At 37.9% G+C, this 16,364-nt stretch overlaps 1 protein-coding gene across 1 annotated transcript in view; it reads right to left on the bottom strand.

The window, feature by feature from the left end:
• The window catches only part of SPATA6 (spermatogenesis associated 6), a 35,256-nt gene extending 19,118 nt beyond the window's left edge, over positions 1-16,138 (bottom strand). The window contains exons 1-7 of the mRNA XM_065739195.1: positions 16,030-16,138; positions 11,673-11,810; positions 10,096-10,144; positions 9,271-9,312; positions 7,836-7,960; positions 3,196-3,276; positions 374-652 (exon numbers count right to left, since the gene is read on the bottom strand). Coding sequence (XP_065595267.1) covers positions 374-652; positions 3,196-3,276; positions 7,836-7,960; positions 9,271-9,312; positions 10,096-10,144; positions 11,673-11,810; positions 16,030-16,077 — 762 coding nt within the window. The 5' untranslated portion in view covers positions 16,078-16,138. The remainder of the gene's footprint in view (positions 1-373; positions 653-3,195; positions 3,277-7,835; positions 7,961-9,270; positions 9,313-10,095; positions 10,145-11,672; positions 11,811-16,029) is intronic.
• Positions 16,139-16,364: the final 226 nt, after the last annotated feature.

The raw sequence follows: 16,364 nt of genomic DNA, 5'->3' as shown, positions 1-16,364 counted from the left end.
TACACGTTCTTAATGTGACTAGACTCTTTTTCTTTAAAGTCTTATTCGGGATTTTTTAATACTAATATCAATTACTTCCAAGTTGAATTTATACCACTATTATCCTGTCTAGTGTGCTGGAAAAAAAGAAATGGGGCCTCAGAGAATTTAACCAAGATATTCATGAAAGAATTTGATCTTTGTCTATTACTAACAGATAAAAGAAATTTTATTTTAGTTAATTTTATATTTAAATAACTATGTGACAGACTGGAAAGGAGAGAAAAATTATTCATCTAAACTAAGAGATGAATGAATTTTTGGAGCAGTATGCAGTGAAAGAACAATGTTTGATCTCAGCTTAAGCTAGAAGCACTTTGTAGAGAATACAAACCCGTCTAACTACAAATGGAGGTTTATCAGTTTCTCTTCTGAATTCATAAGGACCAAGGTTTAAGTGGGCCAGTCGTTGCCTGGCTTCTTCTGACAGCTCACACATTCGTCTTTTTGTGTATGGAGATGGAGAACGTGACTTGGAAGCTATTGTAGGCTGCTCGTAGTTCTTCCTTGCTACACTGTGCCTGCTTTTCTCAGGTGAAACAGTGTTTTTCTTCGGTAACTTTGTTTGCAATTTTCCATTTGGAGTTGAATGATGTACCCAGTTCAAATCATCCTAAAGTGAAAAAGAGAAATTATCTGCTTTGACAGCACACAGAACAAAGACCACTGACAATAACAGAAACAGGGAACTAATAATTTTAACAGAAATTGATGCTATACGTCAGCTGAAATTCCTCTCGGAAAACTATAATCAAACAGCAATTTAAAAAGCAACGATGTATTTACCATTTTGTCTGAATCCAAAAGGAGGTTAAAACACACATTACTACATGTTGCAAGTTAAGTGTCTAATACTTCACTCAATCAGTTTGCTCATTCCTTCAGTATACAGAGACTGTAAAAAAAATTGAATCTCATATCAAGTTCATTCAACACATGCTTTATCTGGATTGGACATACACAATTCTGAAGCTTTTTTTCATCTGTTTAAAACTTGAAAAAGATACATTTTTTTAAATTCTTCTACTTTAATGTAATTTAAAGTTGCCTAAAATTCACAAGAAGTGTAACTGCACTCTGAAATTTATATTTGCTTGGAACACAGTGAATTTACCAGCTCTACAGAGTTTTAATCAAGAATATATGCTTTGTACAAGTAATAAACAACAACATAAAACAGACTATCTCCCCAAGATCATCTTCAATCATGTGAATACTTTCACAAGAGAAGTAAAATAGCTGTTTTCTTGTACAGCTGCCAGTTTACATCTAAAGTATGCAATTCTTCAGCCAAAATTCACAAAAATCACACCATTTTCAAAAATTGCTTTAGAAGTTTAACACCAAGTTGATACTGCTTTTAAAATACCCACATTTAATAGAATAGAGGAAAGTTGGGAAGCAACCTCACCAACTCCCTGTGCATTGTACGGTATGTGAGGATTTTTGATTGCTTGCTTGTTTCTCACTGGCAAAGCCAACTTAACAATTCAGACTAACTCCTCTTCAAAATAACCATCAGATTTTCAGTGATCAATTTAAAGTTCTGCACAACTCATTCCAACACTGAAGTTTTATTTGAAATACATTACCATTCCTTTGTGATTCTTGGCATTAATGCACATCTAATTACTCTGGAAGCTTTATAGGTCAAGGAATTTTAGATCATGCAACTCTTATCAGACTACTTAGTCAGTGGCTTGTTTTAACTTTGAATACCACAGTACGGATAATTAGGCTTTTCAGCCAAATTTTGCCCAAATTCCCATGTTATAAAAGCTCAAAATTAAGAGCATGGCAAGATTTTTTTTTTTCCAGTTAGAAACTCCTTTTCAAGCTTGAGAAAGTTGACATTATTCTTAAATACAAACGTTGCATGCACTGTTTTAGTTCAGAAGAACCTAGAAATGAAATGTCCAGCTTATTTTTGTCTCTTTCCTTCCATATGGAACAACAAAAAAAGATGAGCATTTGTTTTGTGCTAACACAGTTTGAATCTGGCATCACATACACAGTTCACATTGCTTTCTTGTGCCTGTAGTAGCACTTGTGCAGCTGGTAGTGAGCCACAGTGTGAAACTGACCCAAACAAAAAAGGATCTAATCCTCTAAGAATAATTTCAATTTCAACAGAAGTAGACTGTGCATTTTTCTGGCTTAAACCAGTCCTGAAACTACATCCTCACTGAAAGCCGTGAAAATTTAATGGACATTTTGTGACATTAAATATTTTTATAGACATTCTTTAATTTTAAATCAAGCTGCCATTACTGAAGTCCTCTTCAGTGAGGTAAGTTTTCTATCAAGACTACTTTTCACTGCTTTTTTCTTTTTTTTAATTCTTTAAATGTCTCACTAAATACATTTTGCTAAAATTGAATTTTCTCAATGAACTAATGAACAATGCCACGAATGGGTCCAAGTCACCTAGTCCTTCCTGCACACATACCTTCTTAACAATAATTTCATTTTGGTAATGCTGCACCATTTGCAATAAAACAGAGGAGAAGGAGCATGTAAGAGTGACTTTGCATGACAGTCCGTCCCAGGAAACTATAACATGTACCAGCGAGATCAGAGAAGAGTGGTACTAAATGAACTAACACATCAGAGAGGGTATTTCTTTCTCCCCACTCTCTTCAGCTACTTCTTCTTCAACTTCACTCACCATAGAAACAGCATTTCCAGATTAATATTAGTGATAGTTTTTGCAACAGAAATCTTCATTTTGATTGCTGTCACTAATATTGTCATGGAAAACAATTAATATAATTGGTTTTTGATACTGTACCTTCTCTGACTTCACTAAGCTTCATTGTCCCACCTTAATTTTAAGTGTCAGTAAGAAACAGTGAGAAAGTTTCTTCCCACCTACAGTACACCAGGGACTGACTTCAGCTGATCATAGAAAATAGCAGGTGATAATTGTTTCAGATTCAAGGAACTCTCAGCATTTACTTTCATGCACCAAACCCACTCTTTACTCATACTTGATTAAAAATTTAATCAAGTTGTCAAGCACCCATGACAACTGCTTTAACCACAACAAAAGAATGAAAAAAAGTTTGAAGTGAGCAGCGTATGCAAAAAAATTCGAACTAAGGCTATCAATATTAAATCTAGAAATTAAATTGCAAACAATTAAATTATGCTAACCTGTACGTGACTCCTTCCTGAGCTTAACAGACTTTCTGTAATAAGGGAGCTCGTAGAAAATCTCAATTTTGGTGCAATTCCCTAGAAGAGAGACAATAATTGAACATCAAGCCCCAACTCAAGATAAAGGGTATCAAAGAAGTAAATGTCACCTAATGTAACAAACCATTCCTAATTTTCAGCCATTTCCTTTGTTAATTTCAGCCTTTAATAAAGATAATTAGAAAAGACAGAACAGTAATGGTAAATGTCAAGATGCTAACATTTGCATTTCTGACAATTCAATTACAGATGATTATATTGCTTTTGTACAACAATTAGGGTCTGACTTTTATTTCAATACATTTCTTAATCAAAAGCAATTGTAAAGATTTTTCATGGCAGGCTATATGGCATCAATAAAAATTCCAGTCATGATCCGGAAGTTTCTCTAATGCTAACTTTGGAAATTTATTTATAGTCTCAATTGTGTCACCTTCTTTGTAAGAATATTTTGAAAATCCATCAATTACACTGCAAATAACTATTCATTTGTAACAGTGTCATTAAGAGTCCCCTTTGCTCTATAACCCCCAGAGCAGCCTCTGATTCCTGTGGATGGCTTCCCAAATTCTGCTTCTTTTCAAAGACCTCTTAAGCATGTGGCAGGCAAGAAGCAGGCCCAGTTTGACTGATTGGAGGCAGTGGGATTTATAGCTGCACCTCCTGGTCAACCAGCATGTGCATAGTAATGAACAGGCAGGTCCCCGTGTCACTGAGACCTTTAACTCCTGCTAAATTTAGCATTTGCCAATGTGTACAAAATTTACTGGGCATACATGTCAGAGAATTTTACACACCAGTGTCACATCCCAAAACAGCAACACTGAAAAACACATAAACTTCAAGGTCATGAATTCTACAAACAAGTGAGAATAATCTAAGAGCATCTTCCAGAGCTCTGTAGAAGCAAATAGGGATTCAAGCGTCCCTAGAACTTTCTACTCGCTCTTCTTTCAACACAGAGAGCTTGCTGTACAGCCCCAGGCATCTGTATGCAAAGGCATTTATACAACTGAACACAAAATTACTGTGAACCAAAAAGGAGCTCATTATCTTGTGATCCTGCCCCACAACTGAGAATTAGCAGGAACTTCCTGAGTGAAGGTTACCGCTGAACCAAAGGATTCCCTACCACCTGCCTAAACACACACTCATTTCCCACAAGGGAATAGGATCCAGCCCCAGGTTAGATTATGGAAATGAAATGACAAAAATGCTAAGAGAGCTCAGCCCAGAAATCAGTAAGAGTCCAGCATTCAATCAAGTCAAGTTATGTCATACAGAAAGATTTTAGAGCTGGCCATTTTTAATCAACTCATTCTTGTTACTACCGAATTGTCAAGGGCTATCAACCATTTAAAAAAGGACAGACTGGACTTAGTAAGTCTATAAAAAGCAGCAGAGCAGCTCCTGCTCTTACTGAGAATGAAAACGGAATTGTTACATGCTTACAGATCCAAATCACATAAAACCACAGTTCTTCAGATAAATGGTTCATGGAGAGCACATACAAAATAGCACATGCATACATAAGAGTGGGTATGTCCAAAGTAATTTACAGATCAACAAAAAAAAAAGAAGAAAAAAAAAGTTTCCGTGTTTTCTGAAATTCCCAAACTGGGGATTTCTAATAGATATTCAATATAATGTTATGTAAAGATTATTCTCTAGCCCCAAACACTTTCTAGAAATGAAAATCCAGCTAGAAACTTTTGTGGATCTGTTTTCCTGCCACTGGCTTAGCGATGCCAGCAGTCTCAAGCAGAGTTGTCAGCACTCTTGTACCAGTCATTAAACAGATATGACATGGATGTACTATTAACTTGATTGGAGGAAAACTGTTAAGGTAGCTCACATTCAGAGGGAATCAAGTTAAAAAAAAACAAGTCCAATATGTGCTTTTAAGGAGTATATATGTACACAATAGAATATCTTCTGTTGGTATGCTAATGAAAGATAGTGGAACTGAAAAGAATATGCTTTAAGTAACAGTAAATATGTGGGGAATGGAGATAAGAATGTCTGTCAGAAGTCACCACCAGTTGAGGTTTAAACATATTCTGAAAGGCAGGGGCTGCAGAGAAACACAGAAGAGTCAGAAAAAACCTCAGCTGGGCAGCACTGGACCAGGAGAGATAACTTGAGGCATATCTCATATGCGCATTGTGCTTGTAAGCCTCAGAAGACATTTAACCAGAGACATTATCAGCCAAGTGCCAGATTTCTGGAAGAGTTCTGATCCTCTCAACTTGGACTCCTTCCAACTGGCAGATTAGCAGTGTTCATCAGACACTGCTTGTCATTGCCTATCTGAACTCCACAACTGTAACCTTGCTGTCGCTACCTTAACTTTTTTAATAAAAGACAGAGTTATTGGGAATCAAAGAGCCACTGAAGCACAGCTGTCAGTCTAAAATACTCAACATCTCAGCTAACCATAAATAACTTTCTCTGTAGGAAGAACTCAGTTTGAACAGCACATGAATAACACGAGTAACTTTTGTTCACAGGGCCTTGTTTAACACTTGGCCTTTTGTTCAGCATTTACACTCAGTGCTTGGTGCTGACAGGAGACACTTGCCAGTACAACTTAAGGAACACTAGAAGATGGAGGCATTTGAGCCTCCACAACTTCTGAAGGAACAAATCCTCTCACTGCTAACCCATTTGGCAACCAAGGAGAGGAGCCACAAGTAGTTATCTGACAGACTTCCTCCAATTCCATCAAACACAGCTTCATTACTACTCCTGAAAATGAGGTCAGTATGCCAAAATCCTCTCTTTGAGCTGTTCTGATTTTCTGTGATGGAGATGCAATAGAGTAACTGGTGCTTCTGCAATCCTCACTTCAGGGCAGAGATGTATTTCATTTTCACTGCTCCTGAAGACAAGGAAGGATGTTTCTGTCTTTCATCAGTCAACGTTTATAAGCTGCAACAGTGTCATTATTCAGTTACACATTCAAATGATTCTGAGCATGTCTACTCACAGCTCACAAAATATGACACCTCTTAGCTAGAAAACATATAATTTTTGTATGAAATAACTTAATCCAACAAACAAACAAAAAAATGCAATAACTTCTCTATGTATTTCTAGTTGCTGGGAAATTGCTCTCACTGACTTACAATACCAGAACGACTGTATATGTGGCTGTATTGAGAACTATATTCAGGAACTCTTTTGTATTTAAGGTCTTGTAGGATGGTTTTACTGACAAATATATATATTTTAAAAGCTTAGTTCCTTGAACTAGCGCATAGAGTGGTTGAGCCCAGAGAAAATGATGAAATGATGGAAAAGAAGGAATGAACAGCAGGATGCATGGATGCAGTACTGTAACTGAAGGTTGTATATAAAGCTACAACTTAAAACCCATATAAATAAGAGGCTGTTGTGGCCCCCAACCCTCTCTTTAGCCACCAATAACATTCATGGGATAAGTTATATATATCATACAGATGCCATGACTAAAAAATGGCTTTTTTTTTTTCTACAGGGACACGTTAAGCTGTTGCAGAACCACACTTTGTATCATAAAATCACAGCTTTAATTCACTGAAACATAGCACAGTGTTAGACACCAAATTAGCACTTCTAATTGCAAGTGACAGGGCAATTTCCAGGTTGCCCTTGCAGGGGAAAGATTACACCAGCTAAATGATACTGGTGACCTTTAATCAGCCTTCCACCCACCCCCACAAAGTGTTTTTTAATCCAATCACAACAGATAGGGCAACTGTGCCCTAATTCAAACATTCTATCATTCCACTAGTACAACTTAAATTCCAAGACGCATCCCCCATGTCAACAGCAACATCCTCAAAGTGCCTTTCTGAGGTATTCCGCTGATATCTGAGATCCAACAGTCTTAAACTCTCTGATAGGGCAGTGTGAGATGAATTCACTTCCATTCACTGTGTACCTGAGCCCATATCTCCAAAAAATTAATGTTAATCCATTGCACTTGTTCTAGCAATTAGTTGTCATTTATCATAGCTTTCATAAAACTGCAGAAAAGGCAGTTATTAAAAGTCATGAATAGGCTGAATAGACTTTGAGGAACAGGCTTTAGAACTGGAAAACAGTCATATAGCACTAAGCTAGATTTCAGTCTTCGGTGACTATTTCAGACCTCAGAGAGGGCCACAGATCAGATGCCACAGAACCATATACACCCGTAGGGACTGTCACTGTCCTAACCATTACAAAAACTGGAAACAAAATGCTACAAGGGAGATTAGGAAGGAGAGTTACAAGGTTTATTTGTTGAGAATTGCGAATTTGATACAAAATCCCCCTCTCCTGTTCCTGCATCCTGTCAACTAACAACTGATCATGGATTAAACTGAAATAGAAATATGTCATGAAAACATACTGCAAACCAAGTGGAAACTTCTTCACATTAAACACTTTTTTGAAGCATTCTGAAAAAACAAAACAAATGTCTTCATTGAAGTGTAACTGTGGATACGTACATTCAACACCTGAACTGGCAAAATCTGTCAGAAGAAATCACTTTTCATTTGAAGTAGTTCAAAGCTTTTCTCCATTGAAACACACTGTACCATAAACACAATCCAAAGACATTCACTCACAGTAAAATAAGAGGACCTCTTCATTAAAATCTCACGATCTATACCATGGTGCCGACAGGTAAGCTTAGGGCCAGGGAACAGGAAATCTCTTGTATTTTCTTCATAAGTAGCTAGAATTTCTCCAACTAAGAAAGAAAACAAGCACTTTAATTAGAAAACTGATTTAGCAGCAAGGTTCTACAACTCATATCACAGTAGGGAATAACATCATCAAGTTAAATCACCAGCAGAAATGTTCAGAAACTAGCCTAAAAGTATGGTTCACTTATTTGAAAAGTATATAGAGAGCAATTGAGGCAATCTTCATTAGGAGCCACAGAAATTTCCCTCAAGGTAATCCCTTCAATCATTTTCTCCTCTACTTTCCATGACACAGAAGAAATCAGTAGACTTTAGCCAATACACTGTGAAAAACTCTTATCCCATATTACAGAACATCAATGCAAATAGGCATCATTATCAGAAAGAAATGCAAGCAACATAAAAATTAGTACCTCAAGATTCTCCAACTATTGTGGTCTGCTACTTTCTTTTCTTTTAAAATATTTTCTTTAGGGGAAACCCATGAAAGCATATTTTTATTAAAAAAAAAAAAAGTTTAAGTTATACTATTACAGATATTTTGTCAGCTTACACTGGGATGTATCCCACCTACCTCTGGGTCCAGAAATTATTTAACTCAAAATCTTTTACCCTCCTGCAAAAATCCACACTCAGTACATTTCCTTGAATAAATAAATCTTGGGAACCTTGAATAAATAGAAGTCCTGTGAATCACCCAAGAGAAGCAATTGTTTCTTTGCAACTACTAAAGGCAAGTAACAGAGAGTGCTTTTAATACTAGTTTCCAAACGAGTTCTCTTTCAAACTTGACTTTATTTCCAATAAAGTGTAGACTTACATTATTCATGGGAACACTTGAATTTCATTAAAATAGATTTTTATAATCACACAAACCAATAACAGAAGTGTGACAAATTGCTATTTATTATTGTCACATCTCCCAAGTGACCTGTAATACTTCTAGTGAAGATAAGAGTTTTCCCAGCGGTCACCATTAAAACAGAAGAGAAAAAAAAAAAGTGCCATTCTGAGAACAAGATGATACACTCTGAATTTCACAGACAGACACTCTGGAAGTGAACCGTGATGCAGTTAATAAGTGATGTGCTGGATGATTTTGGTTTATTTCCTATTTTTAAAACATTATCACTTTCCGAAGCTTCAGTACGTCATGTTTTAATATTCAGTTACTACTCTAGTTCGAGAATGAGATCCTCTTGATTTATTAACATTTTATATACAGAGAACTATTTGTTGAAAAGCTTCCTATTTTGTTTTTGTGTTGGAAAAAGTGATTGTGCTGTAATGGGCAATGTCCTCATGGAGAGTCACCTATTAAACTGCATAATTTCTGAAGAGACTGATACAGTACCTGGAGGAACGAGCTGTATTAGTTCAAGCACTGCTGTGTCAACTAGAAAGGAATAAAAGTTTCTTTGTAAGTTAAAAAAAAACCTAAAATGTGAAGATACTTTCTAAGTTTAGAAAAAGAAAGAAGAAAAAAGAAAAAATTGCCTATTGATTGATAGCACCGTACACAGCTACAGCAAGAGAAAATAAAGAACAATTTGCTTATGTACTATAGATGAACACAATGGCATTAGCAGTACACAAAAGCTAACGCTTTCACTAAGAATTTGGTAAGTTCTACCTGCTTTGTCCTTTTTTTTTTTTTTTGTCCAAGTTTGTCCTTTGAAAATGGGCAAACTTGTAAAGAAATTATGCAAGCTTAACCACTTTTTTTAGACAATTCCCTGTATTAGGGAGCATACTCCTGCAGTTTGCGTGCAGGGCTAGTGTTGTCTCACTAAAATAAGTAGTCAGATAGAAGGAACCATTATCTGTCTGGCTAAGCAGTTGGATGTCCTGCTAATTAGGGCTTTTGCCCCTCCTCCTGTTCTAAAGCATGCAGCATACATTCCAGAGGCATTTTCTTAGTTAACAGAATTGTGGACAAGTCAGTACTATCCAAATGATAGTAAGAAACTTATGCCTATACTGACAATAAAACTTGTACTAAATAAATCAGGACCACGTAGCACATAAACACACTACATTAGTTGTCCGCTAACTTGTCAGAGGACAGGATCTTGATAAAGAAAATTATAACATTATTGAAATCTCCAAAACATCTTTTAAGCCTATCTGCGTATAACATTAACACATACAACACACATACATAAAAAGCAGGACCTACCTTCTAGTAACTTCACAAGGTCTCCAGGATCAACTATATTATCAAATGTCTGGAGAGTAAATAAATATTAAAAAATAAAATAAAAATAATGGCATAATCAAAGTCACCAAATAGATCTCTGAGGGAAGAAGGAGAAAACCTAGAAATCAATATGCAGCAGATGGTTGTCAAGAGTCTATCCCTCTTGGAAAAAGAAAGGAAACTGAAATTATCATTTGACACATGATCAAATTCATTGAAAGCTAGCAGTTCTTGTCGTATGCCTTCTAGACATTCCAGATTTACCAGACCATACTTAAATTAGGAGCTATTGTGAAGAGCTGAAGACACAGTGGTAAGTATTGTCTGAGAAAATTTCAGGAGAGAAAGAAATTACTGAATGCATTAGAATTCAGATAGATGAATATGTACTTCAATGTTAGTTACACTTTAAGCTTAACTTACTCGTGTATGGAGTACTGTTCAGACTTTTTTAAATGAATAGCATAGCAAGAGATGGCAAGGAATGGGGGAGGAATTGCTGCAAAAACGTTTCAATGGATATTAAGAACATTATGGACTTCCCTGTAATTCTGCACAAAGTGAGGAGTGGTATAAATCACTTTGCTGTTCCACATACCAAACACTTGAAAATACCAATGCACTGTTATGCCACAAGTACCTAGATCCATTCAGCAGCAATTTGTAAGAAGATAGCTATTACTTCAGCTTTGTCAAGCTCTTTTCTAAGCAACTAAATTCTAGTGTCCTGGAACTCCCCTAATTTACAGCAAAAACAGCATTCAGTACATTTCCCTTAAGTAGTTTGTAGAATGTTTTCCTTTAAAGAAATAGAAATAAGTAGTGTTCTTTTTTTTTTTTTTCTATTATTCAGTGTTTGGTAAAATTATCACTGTTTTTATATTACCTACATCACAAGAGTATCACTGATGCTTACTCAGTCTGGTTTTCAAAGTTCAGGGGGATGCATAAAGGAAAAGAACTAGAAAGGGCAAAGTATTATTATTCACAGGTAGTCAAGAAATCAGATCATATCTGTAAGATTCTGTGTTTCATTACCCCTGTGGTACTAATAAGGAAGCTAGCAGGGACTCAGAATATGTGATAAACAACTATAAATTAAAAGGGCAGAGTACTAACTTGGGAATTCTGGTGACAGACAGTGAAAAAAAGGATCTCAAAAGGAAAATGATGTCACCAAAAAGGTTTGAGCTGCTAGTCTATTTTTCTACTGATTAAGCTGACTCTTCCTTAGAGTTTTTGTGTTACACTTTGCCATCATTTTAAAAACAATTACGTTTAGATCCTTCAAGCTAAACAAATAGATACTGAAAAAGGACAGTTCCTTAAAGAATAAACACACATCTAAAAATAAAATATTAAAATCTTCAGAATGCATACTTCTGTCACTGTGTGGATAATACAGTTGCACACCTCCATTGTGCTAAAGAGAAGTGGGAGTTATAACATTATGCTGTCTGCAGTTTGATTACTTCCACACCGGGGTTCTGCAATGAGCTTCTGTGAGTATGGGATATGTTTTACTTGGCTTACATCAGCTTTTGATGTTATCTTACCTTTTCAAATACTAGTTTTTCTTGAAAGAAAAGTGGAAATGCTGCAGGGACACGCTGAGTTTTTTTGTACTGCCCAAGTATAGAGACACTGAGATAGAGCTCCTCTTTGTCTTTCAACAGCACTCCAGGGCAAGTTATCTGTAAGGGGAACACATTCATTAAACAAACTGAACTTTCGTTAAAGAAGCAACGGCTGTTTTCAGGATAAAAATGAAATGGTCAAGGCTGAAATGGTTGATTGCTGAGAGTCGGAGCGGAAACATTTCTCTTCTAAAGGAGTTCTATTTGTACAGAATGACAAGGAAAATTTGTCACCACTTTCAAATAATCAAGAACAAGTTCTTACTGTAAGTAAACATGGTCCACCATCTTAAATCAAAACTAAAAGCGGTATCCTGGTCCTAGCTGTGTACAGTTAAATGCATGCACAGACTATCTATGAGTTAATCATCAAGGGTCACGTCATGTTCTAAAAGAAGAGCGATGGAAGTTTAGAATGAAGTTTCCATGATGCAAAGATACAGCAAAACATAAATATATATATCCAAATTTAGCCTAAGTATTGAGTAAACGAAGCTGGTAAACATGTATGCTTTGGTTTCCCTACTCCATCCAGTCATCAAAAGAGAAAAGTTTATTTGCAAATATTACAATTGAATGAACATTACATTTTAATATATAAATGAGAAAAAGTAAATGTTCTGTTCCTACGGGAGGTACATCAGACAAAGTTAAAGAAGAACTATGGCCACCAAGGAAGGTATTCGAGACAGGAAAGCCTCCTCATTAGGCTGCCAGATACTGCCACAAATGTCTCAACTCTCTCTGGCCAATTCTTATTCCTCCAGTAAGAAGTTGGTATGCTTTTAAAGCACTGATGAACATCAGACATTCTTACCTGTGTTTCCACTGCAGTGATGTACATAAATCACTGTTAGCTATTTTCCCCAAGCCACGTGGTCTTATTCTATTACCCATCCAGAGAATTGTCACCTTTCACTTCATTTCTACTGCTCACTTTTTATAGTAGTATAATAAATATGAGGTTGTCTCTTCGAACATTAGGTTGCTGCAGAAAGTGTTCAGACTTTCAATTGCAAGGTACAAAGACAAAGGAGAAGAGTGACAGGAATTAAAATAAGTGCTTTGTTTACAGTCCCTTGCTCCCAAATGAACATTTTAGTTGAGAAATTCTTGCTGGATCTAAAACAAAATAACATAAACAGCAGAACAGCTTCATGTGAAAAAAAGAACACAAACCAATGTGTTAGGGATTATTATAGGTGCAGTCTAAGCTAAAAAATAAAATGTTTCTACTCATAAGAATGCCTGACAAGAAATAAAAACAAAACAAACAAAAAAGAGTTCCTCTCTATGTAAGTGTAAGTTAGGACTTCAAAACTGCAAGAGGAGTGCCAGAATAATGGATGTCCTGACTGAAATTGACTACCAGCCATTAAACAGGACAGTGGCTGAAAGTGCTAATAGGAGTGAGTAAAACAGAGAGATTTCATTCACACAAGGCAAAATTACCCCAAACTACAGACTAAAATTCCTATTAGCTTCACTGGGACTTTTCCTCATGAAGTTACAATTCTTTTTAGCTGGGGTTTTGCATCTCACAGAAGGCAAATGGAAGAAAAGCTGAGGGTTTGAACACATCAGGCATAGCAAAACTGCAAGCAACAGTTAGAGGATACAGATTCTGGCTAGCCTGTAAAATTAAGTCCTTATAAATCGTGCATGTGCAACCAATGAGAAAGGCAGGCCCTGAAAAATCCCTTTAGTAGCCCATCACCACCAAACAGAAAGTGTTCTGTAGGAAGGGCAATGGACAGTATTAACTTCTGTGGAGCTCAAGCTTACATAAAGAATAGCCCTTTGGACTCAGAATTACAAAAATAATCTTCTCAATATGAAGAGATGCCATTTTAGTCTCCTTACCTGACAGTAATCCACAATGCTACTAATTCATCTTAGTGCTTAAAGCTTTACCTACTTCACTGCCACGTTTGTGAATTCTCCAAGTAGTAATGACATGAAGAATAATGTGAATTTCATTCTGTTGCTACACGAGCAATCTAAATGCCAGCAGCAGAAGTAGGAACCAAAATTAGTCTCAGAAAACAAATAACAATGAAAGTTCAGTCTGAGCAATCATGAATTATTCAATTTAAACTAATGGTAGGATAAACCAAAAGTGGCCTTTAACTAAGGTTATCAATTTTAGAAGAGCTGCCTTTCAGAAATGAAGAAAATTAGCTATGAAACAAAACAGAGGGCTCCTGCAGTCCAGATATGAAAAGAACTTGGAATTTTATTGTCAAAAGGAACAAAACCAAACTGGAACACGTATCCTAAAGCAAAAGAAAATAAAATATGACAGAATTTCTGACACAGGTCAACAGGTGTCCAAGAGGCTACAGAAATGTGCAGATCATTGAAAAAGAATCAGAAACTCAGAAAAGAAAGGTAACACTGCCTGACTGAAAAATAACAACTGTGATGATCATTTGTGGCTGAAAAAGAGACCTGAGAAATTATAACCTCGTAATCAGAATATTAAATATGCAAAAATAAAGGATATGGAGGCAAATATGACAAGAGCCCAGCAGCATGTGTGTAATAAAAAAAGATCAGACAAGCAAAACTTGGTATTTTCTTGAAAGCTCATTTTCTGGGCAAAGAATATCTAACTTATCTGGGCATCAGTAATGTCACATGGTGCCACATGAGATATTACTACCTGTGATGCAGAAGAAGGAAGTTAGTAAGAAAGACCAGTGGTGGTACAGAACTGGCCAAAGGACAGCATCAGTAACATGCTAAAGTGGAGAGAATCAATTGAAGGTTACTATTAAAAACATCCATCTATATATGCTGGGACCCACATCTTTAAACAAATTTAATGACCCTGGTGCACAAAGTCAAAGACCACTCATGAAACTTCCCCAGAAAAATTCAGAAATCCGATGTCAAGAAAAAGATGCAGAAAAAAACCAAAACCAAACAGTAGTAAAAAATGAAACAGAGCTAGTGTGTAATAACAACAGTGCCTGGTTTTACTAGAGGAGATCACTGTGTTAAATGACAGCCCAACCATAGTGCCATTGTGAAGAGACTAACATTAAGATATAAGACAAATTTCTGACTTTTTTCTTTTTGACATCATCTATGGTTAACTTTGAGACCCCAGAATTCAGTTCTAACCCTGATCAGTGCAAACTCTAAGTGGAAGAGTCGCCCCTCCCCCTCCCCCCAGGGTGATCAGACCAGTAAGCCTCTCACACAAAATACAACTGAAAGAAGCAGATCTCTTTAGCTGAGAAAGACAAATCGTGAATGACAGAACTACTGCCCAAATAATACATCAAGAGAGCAAACACCAGAGAAGGAACAAAAATATTTCAGGGAAAGGCCAGTGTTGATATTAATGTAACAGAAAAACATCAAACAAGGCTGAAAATTTTTCAAACCATCACAGGAGAGAAGGGCTAAAACAGTATCCAGTAGGGAAAGAAAAAGGCAAAATAAGTGGTCCTAAATCAAACTAAATACATTTATGAAAATGGTTATCTGAGCAAAATTATATTGCGTGGAGAGTACCTGTGTTGTAGGCCTTAGTTGGAGATTTTTTGTTCTGTCTCTTTCAGCTATACTTGAAACCTTGAGAGCAGGGTTCTCACAGAAAAGAAAGAAACAGAAAAGAAGCCCAGGCCTTGGAGAGCACCTTGCCTGGAATCTGCCCTGGCATATGAATAGCATGACAGACAGAAAAACAAAGCACATCTGCTGCTTTCCAGGAAATAAGGGGACCGTGGCATTGTGCTGGGACAGCAGAGCAATGCTGCTATGGAGTTACCCTTACCATGCGCAGGTGGAAACGCACAGCTCTTTTTTAAAGCAGCCCTGCAAGTTTGGGAACAACAGCGGTGAAGCAATCAGGAATAGTGGGTCCGTTTCCCAGCAGGCGATTTCTGGGGCTGCACGTGAATGTCTCAGCTGACACCTCGAGCTCTTTCGGCACCGAGCCTCCTACAAGCAGAACTGTTTGCCCCGCGAGGAGAGCAGAGAGCCAGAGCTCTGCCTACCTCAGTTACTTTTTAAACAGCACCGCCGCTGCTCCCCGGCCTGAGCCCCTTCACCTCACCGTGCGTGCAGCTCTCCGCTGCCCCACGCCTCGCACAAGAAGGCCGCTCCGCCCACGAGCACGGCTGCAGCCGGGGGATGAAGGCTGAAGAGGAGGCCCCGCTCAGCACCAGCTCTGCAAAGAGCGCGGCGGAGAGCGGTGCCGGAAGGAGCAAGAGTGGTTCTCCTGCAGCGGGAAGGCCGGAGGAGTCGCGGCCCGGGCACTCACCGTGCGGATCTCCAGCTGCAGGACGCAGCGCAGCACCTTTCGCGGCATGGAGCGGCCGGGCCGGGCCGGACGTGCCGGATCCCGACCCGATCCCGGGCCGCGGCCGGGACGCCGTTGTCACGGCAACCACAGCACTTCCGCCTCTCACTGCGCATGCGCACATCCTCTGCGGGCGGGGCCCTGGCGCTGAGGGAGGTGCCGTCATGGCGGTGCGGGTGACGTCACTCCCACAGTGCCCCGCGCCACCTCCCCATCCCACAGTGCTGTGCTCCTCCCCTTCGCTTTAGGCCTCCTCTCTAGCTGTAGGTATTTCTAAATGCGCAAGTGTAGCTGGA

This window comes from Cyrtonyx montezumae, unplaced genomic scaffold, assembly GCF_038088225.1.
Source record: "Cyrtonyx montezumae isolate F1298 unplaced genomic scaffold, pur_monq_1.0 scaffold_1, whole genome shotgun sequence".
In the NCBI taxonomy this organism is placed as follows: Eukaryota; Metazoa; Chordata; class Aves; order Galliformes; family Odontophoridae; genus Cyrtonyx; species Cyrtonyx montezumae.
Note: the sequence above shows the minus strand (reverse complement) of the source record. Positions and strands in the feature narration are given on the sequence as shown.